A 16,068-nucleotide genomic window follows, 5' to 3' on the forward strand; every position below is an offset into this window, starting at 1 on the left:
ACTCTTTAAGCATATATAAAACTACTACCATATATTTGTTAGAACCTTATAGAACAAGCATAAGTTAAGTAGTATTAATGTTTTCTGAGCTAAAGTCAAGATGATATAACTACTGTAACTCTCTGCATTTGTCACAGGTTAAACTGGATCACTTTTCAGTTTGGACTTTTGATCTCTCAATCTAAGTGTAGAGGCATGTGGGGGAAACATAGTTCTCTTATATTTTATGACAGAAGTTCTCATCACCCTTACAATGGCTTTGAAGCAAAGACTGTTTTTAAGGTTCTGCATTTTGAAAACAAAAGATTATTTCAAATGCTGTTACTTTAGAGGAATTATTTTAGTAGAGTTCACTTAATTATAAATTTGATATACTGATTTTTAAAATTTTCAGCTTACTTGTTACTTTTGGACTTCATTTGGAAAGGCATACTTACAACTTTTAAAATATTCCCAATCTCAGAGCAGCAGCAGCAGTGTTAGGAAGAATATGGGGTTTGGAGTGTTATGAAAAGCTTTGCTGCATACTGGCAGGCAGACTTTTGATAGCTCATTTAACATCTGTTTTCTGATAACATCTATTTTCTTTCTCAATGATGTATTGGTTTCCTAGGGCTGTCATAGTAAATTACCACAAACCAGGTGAATTAGAACAACAGAAGTGTATTTTCTCACTTTTTAGTGAGAAAGTGGAAGTCCAAAATCAAGGCATCAAAGGGTTCGTTCCTTCTGGTGACTTTACGGGAGAAACTGCCTTTTGCTAGTTTATAGTGATTGCCTGCAATCCGCACTCAGTGGCTTATAGATTCATCACTCCAGTCTCTACCTCCATCTTTTTTTTTTTTTTTTTAAGATTTTATTTATTTATTTGAGAGAGAGACAGTGAGAGAGAACATGAGGGAGGAGAAGGTCAGAGAGAGAAGCAGACTCCCCGTGGAGCTGGGAGCCCGAGCAGGACTCGATCCCGGGACTCCGGGATCATGACCCGAACCGAAGGCAGTCGTCCAACCAACTGAGCCACCCAGGCGTCCCTCTACCTCCATCTTTACATTGCTTTCTTTAATGTGTCTGTGTCTATAATTTTCTTTATAAGGACACTTACTGGATTTAGGGCCCACCCTAATCCAGTGTGATCTCATCTCCAGCATTACCTTAATAATATCTGCAAAGACTTTTATCCAGGTAAGATCACATTCTTCAGGTAGACATGAATTCTTGGGAGGACTCTCTTCAACCTGCTTCAAAGGATAGTAGCATATTTCTCTTACTTCACAGGAATTTTGTAGGAGTAAACAATATGTAAGAATGTACTTCAAAGCTGTAGAGTGCTCCCATGTTTATAGTTCTTACTGTTTTCATGCTTTATCTTTTAGGTGGTTATGGCAGTTGCTCAGCTGTATTGGCACATATCACCAAAGTCTGAAGTTGGCATCATTTCGAAATCACTAGTGCGTTTACTTCGTAGTAATAGGTAGGAAATGATTTTGTTTTTTTTTTTTTCTTTTGTGTGGCTTCAAAAGTAGTGTTTGAACAACTGTAATCTATCTTTCAGACATTTATTACATGACTCTGTGTTCTGTCTATAAGATTTCATACTTAAGGGGTCATCATACAAGCTTTATACTTTTATCTCTAAGTTGGTGATAAATACAAAATTTCTCTTAAACTCAAGCCCAAAGAGATTGAAAATATTTTGGCAATGTTTGAGATCAGATTTTTATTGTTGTTTTGTTTTCTGTGTTTTAAGAATTACAAAACAGTTTCAGCTATTTAGCTTACCCTGAATATTTTGTTATAATTAGTTACTTTAAATTTAAAATTTCTTTCATTGAATGCTTACTTCTGCTGATAGAGTTGGGGGAAAAAGATACATGTAACAAGACCTTAGTGCCTCAGCTACTTAACTCTAGACTGACTTTTGCCATTCCTTAGTGATTCTTTGTGCTTAGGATCTAAACACCTTTGTGTTTAGGATTCTTTATGTGTAAAGACCATGTCTTTATACATGGTCATTCTTTTCCTTTTTCTCAGTTCAGTAATTTTTTCTTTTCTGTAACTAGTTTAATGGCTATCAGAAGGTTCTGGAATGCATTTTTCATGTGAAGCTTTATACCACATTAACGTCTACATTCATTTCTTAGATATTTGGACATAAAATAACACAGCTCTTTTTTTTTTTTAAATCTAGTCTTTCTGGTTAGAACTGAGTGATATGGTGATCATCTGATCAAGAGTTTATATTAATGCTATGATCATGTTTATTCTGTTAGCCCTAAGAGCACCTTCCTTGCATGTGTTCAGAGCAGCTGTAGTTTTGGCTTTACATCTTAGGAATGCAGTATTGTAAAATAGGCTTTAACTTTTCCACGTGATGAATCAAATCTTATTTATTAGTTTATAGGAAAATGTGTTTAAAAAGAAGACATAAATACCTAAGATTTACTAAAAACTGTTTAATATTTGAGTTCAGTTAAAAACTTACTGCTTTTTTTTTTGGCTTAATATACTGTTTACATAAAGGTACTTACTTGGAAAATATATCCAATGAAAATTCTCCTTTCATTTTTAGGGAGGTGCAGTATATTGTCCTACAGAATATAGCAACTATGTCAATTCAAAGAAAGGTATGTACATTATGAACACATAATTCAAGGGAGAAATGAATGCATTAAAACCATAAAGGTATTTATGTATTTCTTTTTATAATCTAGGGTATGTTTGAACCTTATCTGAAGAGTTTCTATGTTCGATCAACTGATCCAACTATGATCAAGACACTGAAGGTACACATGCTTTTATTCTTCAACTACCCTTAGTACATCTTTATTTTGAAGATACCGCTATAGCTAGATATTGCTAGAGCATCTGCAAAATGGAGACCTGCATTTTCAGAAACACAGATACTTTTAGGGATTTTCTTTATACTTTCTAAACTTTATTATTATATCCAGTTATAATAAATGCTGCTGCATCTTAATAATACTAAGTTTATACACGCTACCTGCACCTCGAATAATGCTTTGTACACTGGACAAGTAGATAATTTTAGCACTGTATTTTTTAAGTGATATTATAGAGATTTGAATTGAGTATTGTGCAGGATAGAAAAGTAGGGTTAAGTTTCTAGGATTTAGAAAAGACTTTGGAAAAGTTGATATTTGAGTGGATTTTAAAAGAATAATGTTTTTGTGAATTTTTTTGTTCTTGTTGGTCCATTGAATGGGAGGTGGTTGTAGGGTCTGAGTAGGAGAAGAGAGCAGTTTATGCTAACAGAAATTATGAAAGAGTGTTATGTTCAGGGAATAATAACTACACTAAAGAACATAGGGATATAAAGTTATGGTAATTAAAACTGTGAGGGCTCTCTGCTCAGCAGGGAGCCTGCTTCCTCCTCTCTCTCTGCCTGCTTCTCTGGCTACTTGTGATCTCTGCCTGTCAAATAAATAAATAAAATCTTTAAAAAAAAAAAACTGTGATATTTAGACAGAAAAATAAGTGGGATAGAAAAGAAAGCGTGGAAACATCCATGTATATGAAGATGTATTATATAATAGAGGAGACCTTACAAACCAGTGTGGAAAGGATGGACTTTTCAGCATATATTGGGATGATTGGTTACTCACATGAAAACTGGGTTCAATCATAAGGAAATCTAATACACATCAAAATTGTAGGATATTTTAGAAAATAACTGGTTTGCAGTCATCAAAAATGTCAAGGTTGTGAAGGTCAGAAAAATACATAGAAACTTTCAGGCCAAAGGAGACTATAAAGATAAAACTGAATGTCTGATACTGAATTGGATCCTTTTATTATGATTGAGATAATTAATGAAACTTAGTGGAAGTGATGATTGCATGGAGGTATGTATAAGTGTTAATTTGTTAATTTTCTTGATTTTCTTAATCCTATTGTGTACTGTAGGGCAATGTCCTTGTTTGTAGGGAATATACACAGAAATATTTGGGGATGATGTGGTGTCAGATTGGCAACTCTCAAATGATTCAGATCAAAATAGTTCTTTTTACCTTTTCTGTATGTTTGAGATTTTTTTTTTTTAATTATATAAAAATGAAAATGTTTTTAAGCGTCTGTCTTTGGCTCAGGTCATGATCCCAGGGTGCTGGGATAGAGTTCCACATCGGGCTCCTTGCTCAGCAGGAATCCTGCTTCTCCCTTTGACTGGTGCTCTGCCTGTTTGTACTCACTTGTTGTCTCTCTGACAAATAAATAAATAAAATTTTAAAAAATAATTAAAATGTTTTCATCAAAATAAAATGCAGAGTGATGCTATGATCTGGGAAAAAGATATTCCCAGTACATATATCTGAAAAATGACTAGTACTGAAAATATATATGGAACTTCTCTACAATCTATCCCTTTTAATTGGAGTATTTAGATAATTTATTTTTAATGTCATTTGTGATATGACTATGTGTATATATACATCACACATACATCTTGTGTTTTGTTTTCTATCTGTCCTGTCTGTTCTCTGTTTCTTTTTTTTTTTTAAGATTTTATTTATTTATTTGACAGATCGAGATCACAAGTAGGCAGAGGGGCAGGCAGAAATAGAGGAGGAAGCAGGCTCCCCGCTGAGCAGAGAGCCCAACGTGGGGCTTGATCCCAGGACCCTGGGATCATGACCTGAGCCAAAGGTAGAGGCTTTAACTCACTGAGCCACCCAGGTGTCTCCCTTTTTTCCTTTTTCATGCTTTCCTTCAGATAGCTTGAATATTTTTTTTTTTTTTTTAAAGATTTTATTTATTTATTTGACAGAGAGAAATCACAAGTAGGCAGAGAGGCAGGCAGAGAGAGAGAGAGAGAGAGAGGGAAGCAGGCTCCCTGCTGAGCAGAGAGCCCAATGCGGGACTCGATCCCAGGACTCCGAGATCATGACCTGAGCTGAAGGCAGCGGCTTAACCCACTGAGCCACCCAGGCGCCCCAGCTTGAATATTTTTTATGAGGAAGAACTGAAACTTTTTTAGTGAGCCTATTGGAGATAGACTTTTAATTACATCTTCTTATAACTATGAATCAAGAAGAGATAATTAAAATGTCCAAGTATTTGGGATGGTAGGATAAATGAGAACAAATCCAAGAATTAATTGGTATCTGGAAAACAGAGGTAGTACATGAAGGGCAAGTTGTTTTCTAGCTTTATTAATAAAGGGGAAAAAAGCAACAAACTACCTTAAATTGTTTAGGTTAATTAGATATAAATTATAAAGTTGGGATAAGCAGGGAAGGTGGAGGATTCTCTTTTTCCTAATTGTTTTTGAAAATTATGTAATTACTTGTTCTCTGCTTGAAGATGTAGGAAGACAAAATTCACCAGAAAGGTATATGCATCACAACATTTGTAACAGTGTGACTTTTTAAAAACAAAAATTACCATTCTATTCAATGCCTTGTCTTTATTAAATTAATGCTTTTTTTTGTGCTTTACAATGTTACTCTTTCTTTTTTCTACTATAGCTTGAAATTTTGACAAACTTGGCAAATGAAGCCAACATATCAACTCTTCTCCGAGAATTTCAGGTTTGTATACACTGCTGTTATAAAATAACTTCTAAAACATTTGTTTAGTTTACAGCCAAATATATATCTTTCTCAATTTACAAATAGGTAATTGTGTTAAATAAAACAGTGATTTGGGACAAGATTGAGAACTATGAAATTTGTAAATTTTCATGAATCAACATTAGCTACAAATTTTAAATTTAAGGGAAATGAAATAGTAGTCCCTTTCATGTTTTCCACAGCATTTGAAAGACTGGTTTATGACTGTTGTTGTTGTTGTTTTAAATTACATTATGTTACTGGTAAGGATTCCATGTCTCTGCTGTCATCATCACTAGTCCATTCCATACTCTGCATTCGTGAAAGTGGCTTCACTTTTTACCTAGTTGTCCTGTTTAATTGTCCTGTCTCTCTTCAGATAATGTCCTCTTAGCTTTATGTATTTTTGGTCTAAAATTTCTCTGTTATGATGTTTTTGTCATTATTTTTGTTTTGTTTTACGTTTTAAAACCATTAATGCATATGGATGAGGTGCCTCCCCGCCAAATACCCTTAAAAAATATTATTCAAAAACTATCTCCTGGATATATGCACTTTAAGATGGAGGAGTCAGCTCCGGAGACTTAGTGGTACAGGATAGCAACAGAAAATCTACTATCAGTATTGTGAATTTTGTACCTCATCAGCAGTTTTCTTAGTGAAAATGTACCACATGCTACACGCAAATCACAGTTTTTGTTAACTCCCAACTTTTATTGATTTCATTTATTTTGTTGTTATAATCCTCCTGTATAACTATATTAAATTTCCTTTTAGCTAAACAGATACTGGATTTTTAAAATTGTATGATCTTATACTATTAACAGGAGTAGTAGAATATTATAGCATCTCCATAGGTTATAATTTTATAACTGGATTGCTATACTTCCATGGTATTTATTTTTCTAGAAGAATTTCTTGTAAAATTAAGATGTTTTGGGGTGCCTGGCTGGCTAAGTTGGTTAAGCATCCAACTCCTAATTTTGGCTAAGGTCATGATTTCAGGCTTGTGACGTGGAGCCCCCATTTTGGGCTCCACACTGGGTGTAGAACCTGCTTGAGATTCTCTCTCTAATCTCTCTGCCCCGCCCTCCCAAAATAAATAAATAATTTTTAAAAATTGGGATGTTTTGGATATCTAGTCATATTTATGCATGGCAGAAAATATAGTATCTCAAGTTTTTATCCAGTAATCCATAGCTATAGAACATTGGTTAGATTTGATTTTTTACTTCATTTTTATAAATTTGCTTTTATATATATATTTTTAAGTTTTTAATTTTTGTCTCAGTGTTTTTGTTTGTCCTTTTTCTTATTGTAGGTAATCAGTTGGGCTGTCCTTTTGCTATCAGCTTCCTGCTTAAGTCAAGTTTACTGGGGATGTAGACAGTGAATCTCAGGCAGTTTTATGGCAGTGTTTAGTTATACAGAGGTGACACATTGAACCTATCTCAAAATATTGGTAATCTGGCCATTTCAATTAAGGTCAGCATTTTTAATAAGGCCATTGTTTAGTTAGACTTTCTGATACACTTTTTATGTATCTACTTTTATCACTGTCAATATTTGTACCTCATTTATGTGGGTTAGAGGTTATGTTACTTTTTGAGTAAAATAGAGAATTATTTTTTCCTTTTTTTTTCAAAGATCTCATTCATTCACTTGACAGAGATCACAAGTAGGCAGAGAGGCAGGCAGAGAGAGAGAGAGAGAGAGAGGAGAAAGCAGGCTCCCCTGCTGAGCACAGAGCCCGATGTGGGGCTCAATCCCAGGCCCCTGGGATCATGACCTGAGCCGAAGGCAGAGGCTTCAACCCACTGAGCCAGCCAGGTTCCCCCAAATAGAGAATTTTTTAAAGATATTTTTTTTAATTGAGGAAATTAGGTCATCAACTGGGAACCTGTTAAAATACAATTGATCTTTCCTACATGGAAGTAAGAGAATTTGTGTAATTTATTTCTTCAGTATTTAATCTTGTTCTTTGTGCTGTTCTCACAAAATCTGTATGGCTTTAGATAGTCTTAGATTTTTTTTTATTTGTCCTTTTGACACCATTTAGATGTACATCCTTTTTGGTATGTTAACTAGCCATAGTGTTAATTATACATTATGTACATCTCATTTGAAGTTGGGAATCTTTTTTTAAAAATGTCAGTTGAGGGATGCCTGGTTGGCTCAGTCAGTAGAGCATCTGACACTTGATTTCAGGGTAATGAGTTCAAGCCCCACATTGGGAGTAAAGCTTACTCAAAAATAAATACATTTTTAAAAATACAGTTTAAAATAGAATTTTAAATTTTGTTTACATACAGTGTAATATAGAAATGTAAGTATGCATATTTAAAGCATATTTATTTCTGTAAATAAGAAAAGCTGAGTTTTTAAATTAGGAAACTTATAATCAAAGTGAAATTCTTTAGGGCTATATTAAATTTTATAAAGCTCTTTTAACTTGCTATTGTTAAATCAGTGATTTCTTTTTAAGTTTATATAAATACATAATTTACAGTATGTTTTTAAAACATTCTTTTAAAGAAAATCTATTTCAAAAGTAGGGAATTCTATTACAGACTGAGTATTTTTAAAATCTTTATTGCAGTACTGCTCATTGTAGCTATTATAGTTTTACTGCCATTCAGATAACATTTTGAAAATGTTTGTCATTAGTGTATTTGTCCTTTTCCTCCTCTTCTCCCAACTTTAGATTCAGTGTCTCTTAAAAAGCAACCCTTTTTTTCATAGATTCACAGATGCTGCTGGTTAAATGAACTGAAACCTCCAAAGAGAGAGTTCTCATCATCTCTTTCAACCTTGCACTTAAACTAATTGCTGTCTTTGGGTGACTGCTCCCCACTATCTGTTTTGGAGTCACAAGCCTCTGTGGCCACAGGTGAATGAACCTGGCTTGAAAATGTGCTTCTTCTATAGGCACATTCTTTAAGTAAAAAAACAAAATTAAATTAAGCTAAGTCATCAGTTGGCCCTGTTGTACATATAAATGAGAATATTATAGATTCTAAAATTTGTATTTTTGACAAAGTTCAGTATATCTTTTTGTTCACTTGATGGTACCAAAGTAAAAACTAATTGAAATGCTATTTTTTAGACCTATGTGAAAAGCCAGGATAAACAATTTGCAGCAGCCACTATTCAAACCATAGGCAGATGTGCAACCAACATCTCAGAAGTCACTGATACATGCCTCAATGGCCTGGTATGTCTGTTGTCTAACAGAGATGGTAAGTTGATAATTTTATTTTCAAGTAATTTATTGTTTGAGTACTCTTGGCATGATTTTCAAATTCTAACATTTTTTAACATTTCATTTTAGTGTTTCCTGTATGTCAGGAGCATGATCATGATGAGAGTAGCAATTTATCCTTGAAATAGAAAGACACACACACACACCTTTGTAGTGTTTTAGTAAATTAGATAATAAAGTTGCAAACAGTATTTGTTTTTCCTAAACTAAGAAACTGTAGTTTGTTTATTTTATTTCTTCACAGTTTAATCACCTTCATTATGCCTTTTCCACAAAGGTTATATTTTACGGCTTAGTTATGATACGTAAGTCACGTATAATATTGGTTCACCTGCAGAGGGTGCTAAAAGCAGGCAAATGACTATAACATGGAGAAGTGGCTAGATCAAAATGTATGTTTATTGTGTACCTTCAGAGGTTTTTTTTGTTGTTTTTTCTTTCAGAAATTCAGCTAATAATTTTATATTCAATATTAAATTCAATTTAAAAGTCATCAGTTTGCAACAGCTTTGTGTTTTTAAGCCAAACAACATGTAAACATTTTGTAAAACCTGATAGGTGATAACCACTAAAATGCATAATCTAGATTTCATACTGTTCTGTGGTAAAATGTCTGTTATTTCTGTGGTATGACTTTAGAATAAATAAAGCCATTTGGAGAAAGATCAGTATTAGTCCCTTTCACCTTTATAATAATTTATGTAGAGGATTTTTATTATAAGTGTATATTTGATTAAAACAGATTCTTTTTAGGAAAAGTTCAATTTTCTGTGTAAAATCATTGAAATGATTTGTGGAATTCTAAGTATAAATATGTCATATTTAAACATAGGCATATAGGACATAGGAAGCATGAGTTGAAATGTAAGAAAATTGATTATATTTAAATTTTATTTATATTATTATTTGTATTTTCACTAAGTAACTCTTTTATCCCTAATTATCAAATCCCACATGTAAATCTCTTTAGAAAATTATACTATTGTGATCACTACTTCTAATGAAAAAACTGAAACAAAATTTAGCCCAATTTAGAGTGTTTTTTATTGTGAACATAAAATTATAAACTTTAATCCTGTAAATTCAAGATAATATGATGGATAGAACATTTTTCTACATGTAATATTAAAACTAAGTGGCAACAAAAATTTTCAAGGAAAGTAATTTAATTGACTATAGAAAGTAACTAGAGGAGATTAGGATGCTAAATGTCATTCATTTTACTTGTTTCTACTTTTCATTCTTTTTGTCTCTATTTCTGTGTTACACTTTAAAATATGAGTTGAAAAACATGTTTTATTACCTGTATCTTAATAATGACTTTCTATTCTATTATTTATGATACATTTCTTGGGAAAATATTTCCAGAACATTAAAGATTATGAACCAAGATTTACCAGGGTAATTTTTCTTTTAAAATTCAGTATACAAAAAGTACTATAAATTAGAACACTCATTAGTTCTTTTAAATACAAAATATATTCAAGGTTTCTGAATTTTAGTTTTTGACCTTTTTTTTCTCATGTGAAATTGTTGTAGATTTTAAAGCAATCATCTCTACTTCAGTTTTGTAATATATTAATTTCTTGAAAGATACCTTTTATTGACTTTCATTTAAAAGACGAATATTCTACCCCATTAGCACTTTGAAGGAAAGAATAGATTGTTTTGTAATTATGTGATGGGAGATTAAAATAATCTACATTCACTCTTAAAAGTAGGAGAATTTACTTATTTAAACTCTGATATTTTGATGTTTAGGCTTTTGTTTTTGACAAATCAAAACCATCATTATAACAATGGCTTTTTTCTCTGTAGTTTAATATTTAGAAACATTAATTGTTCAGATTTTGGTTGTATAATCATCATTAGCCTATACTTTCTGATTCTTTAATTTTTTTTCACATGAATATACTTTTGTCATTTGGAAACCTAATTAAAATTAGTAAAGCAAATAAGGAGAATATTTATATTAAAATCAGTAGCATTAAGGAAAGTAATAATATTTTTAATTTAAAAATGGCCAATCCTGACAACAGAACTCCTTTCTTCTATTAAAAAATCTGCTCTTAGGAATAGGTATCTAGAATGAGGCCTCAGTTTCTTTAAAATCTCTAGTATCTTTTGAAGCTCTAAGATCTGTGACTCTTGATTTTATATTAATACAAATATCTGCTCATCTGTTCAGATAATGTATCTTAAACCCTTGGGGCAGCCTGTAGGCTCCATTGTTTTGTTTTGTTTTGTTTTGTTTTTTTACATATATTTAACACACTGTTTTTAGACTTGTAGGGTTTTTTTGTTTTGTTTTAAAGATTTTATTTACTTATTTGATAGAGATTACAAGTAGTCAGAGAGAGGGGCAGGGAGAGAGAAGGAAGCAGGCTCCCCACTGAGCGGAGAGCTCAATGTGGGGCTCTATCCCAGGACCCTGAGACCATGACCTGAGCTGAAGGCAGAGGCTTTAACCCACTGAGCCACCCAGGTGCCCCATGTTTTGTTTTTATTTTTTAATGTTTCTGACTTATCCCTTCTTAACATGGAGAGGACTTTTCAAGGCAGACTTGAAGCTTGCCTAAAACAATTCAGTATCACTATCTGAGATTAATATGACAAATTTCTCAAGGATCTTTATGAGAAATCTGCATTTCATTTGGCTGAATAAATTTACCATCTACTGTAAACTAGAAAGATTGAGGCAGAGGACTATTTTTTATTTCATTGAGTTTTATATAATTCAGTAAATGTTTATTGAGAACTTCAATATAGTTGGGGTATTTAGTAAGTGTTAAATAGGTGACTAAGATATTCATTCAGCCTATAAAAGGTTCCTGCCTTTACAGAGTTAACAGTCTAATGAAGGGAGACAGTAATATAAAATAAGTATATTATAGTTTTTCTGTGTATTGACCACTTACTCTTTTGGGGGCTGTCTGCTTGCTTGTAGAACTAGACTACCTATGTTTGAATGTTAATGTTATCTTGAATAAATTACTCGATCTCCCTGTGCTTCAGATTCTTCATTTGCAAAATGATGGCAATAGTACACTGTAGTAACCTGGAAGGCATAGGCTAAGTGAAATAAACCTGTCACGAAAAGCCAAATACTTTATGATTCCACTTGTGTGAAATCTAAAATAGTCAAATTCATAGAATCAGAGAGTGGAATGATAGTAACCAGGGGTGGGGGGAAAGGGAAATAGGGAATTACGAAACAGCAAACATAATGTTTCTGTTAAGTAAGCTGAATAAGCTCTAGAGATTTGCTGTACAACATTATACCTATAATCAACAATAATGCAGATAAAGTTTTGTGAGAGGGTAGATCTCATATTAAGTGTTCTTACCAAAATGAAGTTAAATTAAAAAACAAAACAGAACAGTAAGCTCTATTTTTTACAGTAAGGACCCTTAAGTCTTATTAAGAACAAAGAGGAAGCTAGGAAAGGTCCAGAACACAGGATCATTTTGTGCTTATGGTAGAACAGCATTGCAGTCCTGTGGTCTTTGAAAAACAGGAGATAGAGTAAAAGAAAAGTAGGGTGAAATTACATGAAGGGGTGAGAGGGCACATGGGGTGGGTGAATAAAGACCTCTACTGAAGATGTCCAGGTTATTATGCCCAGAACCTGTGGGCAGAAGGGATTTTGCAGATGTGATTAAGATTCTTGAGATGGAGATCAGAAGGGTCCTTTTAAGAAAAGGAGGGAGGTCAAGAAAGTCAGATGTCAGAAGTAGAGATTGAAGTGATGCCATTGCTAGATCAGGACCTTGAGTCAAGGAATGGGAACAACCTGCAGAAGTTAGAAAAGGCAAAGAATAGATTTTCTCCTAGAACCTCCATAGAGAGGTATCCTATTGACATCTTGCTTTTAGCCCCTTAAGGTCTAAACTGTTAACTTCTAATTCTAGAACTGTAAGACACTGAATTTGTATTGTGTTAAGCCACTAAGTTTGTGGTAATTTATAACAACAATAGGAAAGTAATGGATGAATGATACCAAATCTATTTTTCAGCTATAGCCAATCCTGCCTCTCCATGTGTATAATTAAAATTATACAATATTTTTCTTTGTCTAGTTTTGTAATACTACATTTTAAAAATAAAAAAATTTTATACTGTGGATTCTTAAAGCCACATTTACCATATTTTACTTTGCATAGTAATTACTTTTAATTTTTCTTACCTAGAGTATAAGTTTGACAAAGTCGGGATCTTAACATTTGTTTTCATCAAAGCTCAAAGTGGTGGTCTTTGTATAGTAGCTGTACCTCTTAACTTAGAATTTAGAGATGAAATGGTACCTTCTGAATTCTGGATAAAGTCATATAGTTCTAGGGCATTTGTCTTTCTTCATCTTTAAAATAATGAAAATAAGGTACCTACCATATATTACTATAGAAGAGAAAGAAACATTTTCTCATATCGTAAATTAAAGCATTGTATAACCATCAATTTATCATTCTATTGGAGAAAGGGCTATGTAATTTGAAATAAGTATGTTTAATAATGATTAAAATGATAAAAATTTTACTTGTATTCTTAGAGCCAGGTAAGAAAATACATTTTAGGGGCCCCTGGGTGGCTTCATCATTGAGCATCTGTCTGCCTTCAGCTGGGGTCATGATCCCCAGTTCCTGGGTTCAAGCCCCAAATTGGGCTCCCTGCTTGGCAGAAAGCCTGCTTCTCGTTCTCCCACTCCCCCTGCTTGTGTTCCCTCTTTTGCTGTGTCTCTGTCAAACAAATAAATTAAATCTTTTAAAAAATATATACATATTTTTTTCAGAGAATAACAACACAAATCATGGCATTTCTAGTATAATATTAAAAAGCACCTTTGTAGTGTATGCCAGGGGAATTTCTAATGTCCATGAAGCCCTATTAATAAAAAATGTCAAAATAATAAGTTAAGGCATTGTAGACTTATTTATTTGGCTTCAGTAGCATTAGTATTTGTTTATATAAGAATCATTCCATAAGTTCTCTAAATTGTAATCTAATTGGATTACAGTTATCTGCTGGTACCACCAAAAATGTAACTCTGGACTAGCAATTAGCCACTTCAGTGTGATAACTCAATCTCAGAATCCCAGTTTCAGGAACTGCTTCCTTGGAGTCACTCCCAGGACCAATTATTATATTAGTTAATTATAATAATATTATTATATTAGTTATAGATTTACTAATATATATATTAGTTTTATTATATGAGTTAATGTTATATATTATATATAATAAGAAATATATTTCTTGCTCCGGCAAGAAACAGATGGCATACTTAAAAGGTATGATTGAAGAGAATTTAATGAAAGAACTATTTATTTATTTATTTATTTATTTCAAAGATTTTATTTGACAGCGAGAGATCACAAGTAGGCAGATAGGCAGGCAGGGGGCTGGGGAATCAGACTCCCCGCTGAGCAGAGAGCCTGATTGGGGGCTCGATCCTAGTACTCTGAGATCATGACCTGAGCTGAAGGTAGAGGCTTAATCCACTGAGCCACCCAGGTGCCCCTGAAGGAACTATTTATAAGATGTGGGCAGGATTAAGAGAAACCAAGAAGGTATGATATAACGTCCAGAGGCTAACAGGTTACTGACCATGGGAAGCCCCTTTATCATATCTAGAGCTGAAGGAAAGGGGTGTAAGGAATGTGAGCAGTTCAGCAGGTGAGAACCATTCAGAAGCACTGAAGCTATCAGTAGGAGAATGTACACATTGCCAGGGAAACCTGGTAGTAGAGGTCCATGATAGCAATAATTCTCTTCTTCTGCCCCCTTGATCTCCTGCTAGTATGTCCTATCAGCTAAACATAGCTGGAAGCCAGGGACAAGGGAGTCTAGTTGATGCAATCTGCAGAGGTCAACCTCTAAGGACAAAGAGTGGGTCAGGAAAGGCAGAGAGTGGATTCACTGGACAAATGGAAACAATCTAGCACATAAGCCCACCCTTTCTGGCTCTGAAGTCAGTGCTATTTCTATAGTAACACCCTTCTTACCATTAATGATCTTCAATACTCACTTTTCTGGACATATCCCTTAAGGAATTTTTTTGTTTTTAGTTAGCTGTTTTCTTTAGAATTGGGAAAAAAGTTATTTAGATTGTAGGTGTTTGATACCCATTATGTAGTTGATAGGAACCAAATATCTTACATGGTGGCTATTTGATTACCATCCTATGGTAGAAATCAAGTATTTGAAAGTTATAGTTAAAAGCTAAAGACACTTGAATATTCTGGTGAGCAGCAAAATCTAACCTCGCGTTGCTTTTCTCATTCAAAGAGGCGGGTATTGGAAGGGGATATCAGAAGTTAGGAGGCAACAACAGAAGTTAGAAATTAAAAGTATACTCCTCTGTTTAAGACAGTATTCACCCCCAAAGTTTGGAAATTTACTTGTGGTTATAGTTTACACCTAGTCATTTGAGACATGTAGAATATTTTGCTAACTTAAATTCATATTTTACCAGGAATATTGCATTTGAATTGCATTATACATATTTAATGTGAATAATCTCTCTTTTTCAGAAATAGTTGTTGCTGAAAGTGTAGTTGTTATTAAGAAATTACTGCAAATGCAACCTGCACAACATGGTGAAATTATTAAACATATGGCTAAACTCTTGGACAGTATAACTGTGAGTACCAATTAAGTGATCTTTCTGAATTTAACTAGATTTTAGTCAATAAATTATAGTGTTGTTAAGATAATGGACATCTTAAGATGTAGTGGCTAAGAGAGCTTAACTATCTGGATTCAAATCCTGGTTCTGAGATTTTACACTGTTGTGGAAGGGAATTATAAATCTGGAAAAGGGGAAAGATGGAATAAATGCTGCATTGTTAGATTGGAAGTGGAGATTTCAGTGTAAACTTCATGACTTTATAAATTGTAGATGCATTTGAGTGTGTAAATGTGTGTGTTCACACACATTTATGTATATGCATATGAATGTGTGTATTGAGTATACAATTATCTATTTTTTTGAGAGGGCCTGCATGCAATAATGCCTCAATACAAATGAGCACACCTAGTGCCTAGATCTTGTTTTTTTTTTTTAAACTGAGATATAATTTTATACCATAATATACACTCATATAATATAGCAGTTTTTGGTGTATTTGTAAGGTTGTGCAACCATCACTACTATGTAATTCCAGTATGTTTTCATCATTCCAGTAAAACTGATTCTCCCTTTAGTCCAGCCCTTGTCAGCTAACAAATCCACTTTGTCTCTA

The 16,068-nt window shown here is 33.4% G+C and overlaps 1 protein-coding gene across 5 annotated transcripts in view; it reads left to right on the plus strand.

Annotated features, from left to right (window-relative positions):
* AP3B1 (adaptor related protein complex 3 subunit beta 1) overlaps positions 1 to 16,068 on the plus strand; it is a 356,383-nt gene that overhangs the window by 196,127 nt on the left and 144,188 nt on the right. For all 5 annotated transcript variants that reach the window (XM_044266584.1, XM_044266594.1, XM_044266568.1 and 2 more), the window contains 6 exons: positions 1,374 to 1,471; positions 2,570 to 2,624; positions 2,712 to 2,783; positions 5,484 to 5,546; positions 8,674 to 8,806; positions 15,358 to 15,467. In XM_044266584.1, coding sequence (XP_044122519.1) covers positions 1,374 to 1,471; positions 2,570 to 2,624; positions 2,712 to 2,783; positions 5,484 to 5,546; positions 8,674 to 8,806; positions 15,358 to 15,467 — 531 coding nt within the window. The remainder of the gene's footprint in view (positions 1 to 1,373; positions 1,472 to 2,569; positions 2,625 to 2,711; positions 2,784 to 5,483; positions 5,547 to 8,673; positions 8,807 to 15,357; positions 15,468 to 16,068) is intronic.

This window comes from Neovison vison, chromosome 1, assembly GCF_020171115.1.
Source record: "Neovison vison isolate M4711 chromosome 1, ASM_NN_V1, whole genome shotgun sequence".
In the NCBI taxonomy this organism is placed as follows: Eukaryota; Metazoa; Chordata; class Mammalia; order Carnivora; family Mustelidae; genus Neogale; species Neogale vison.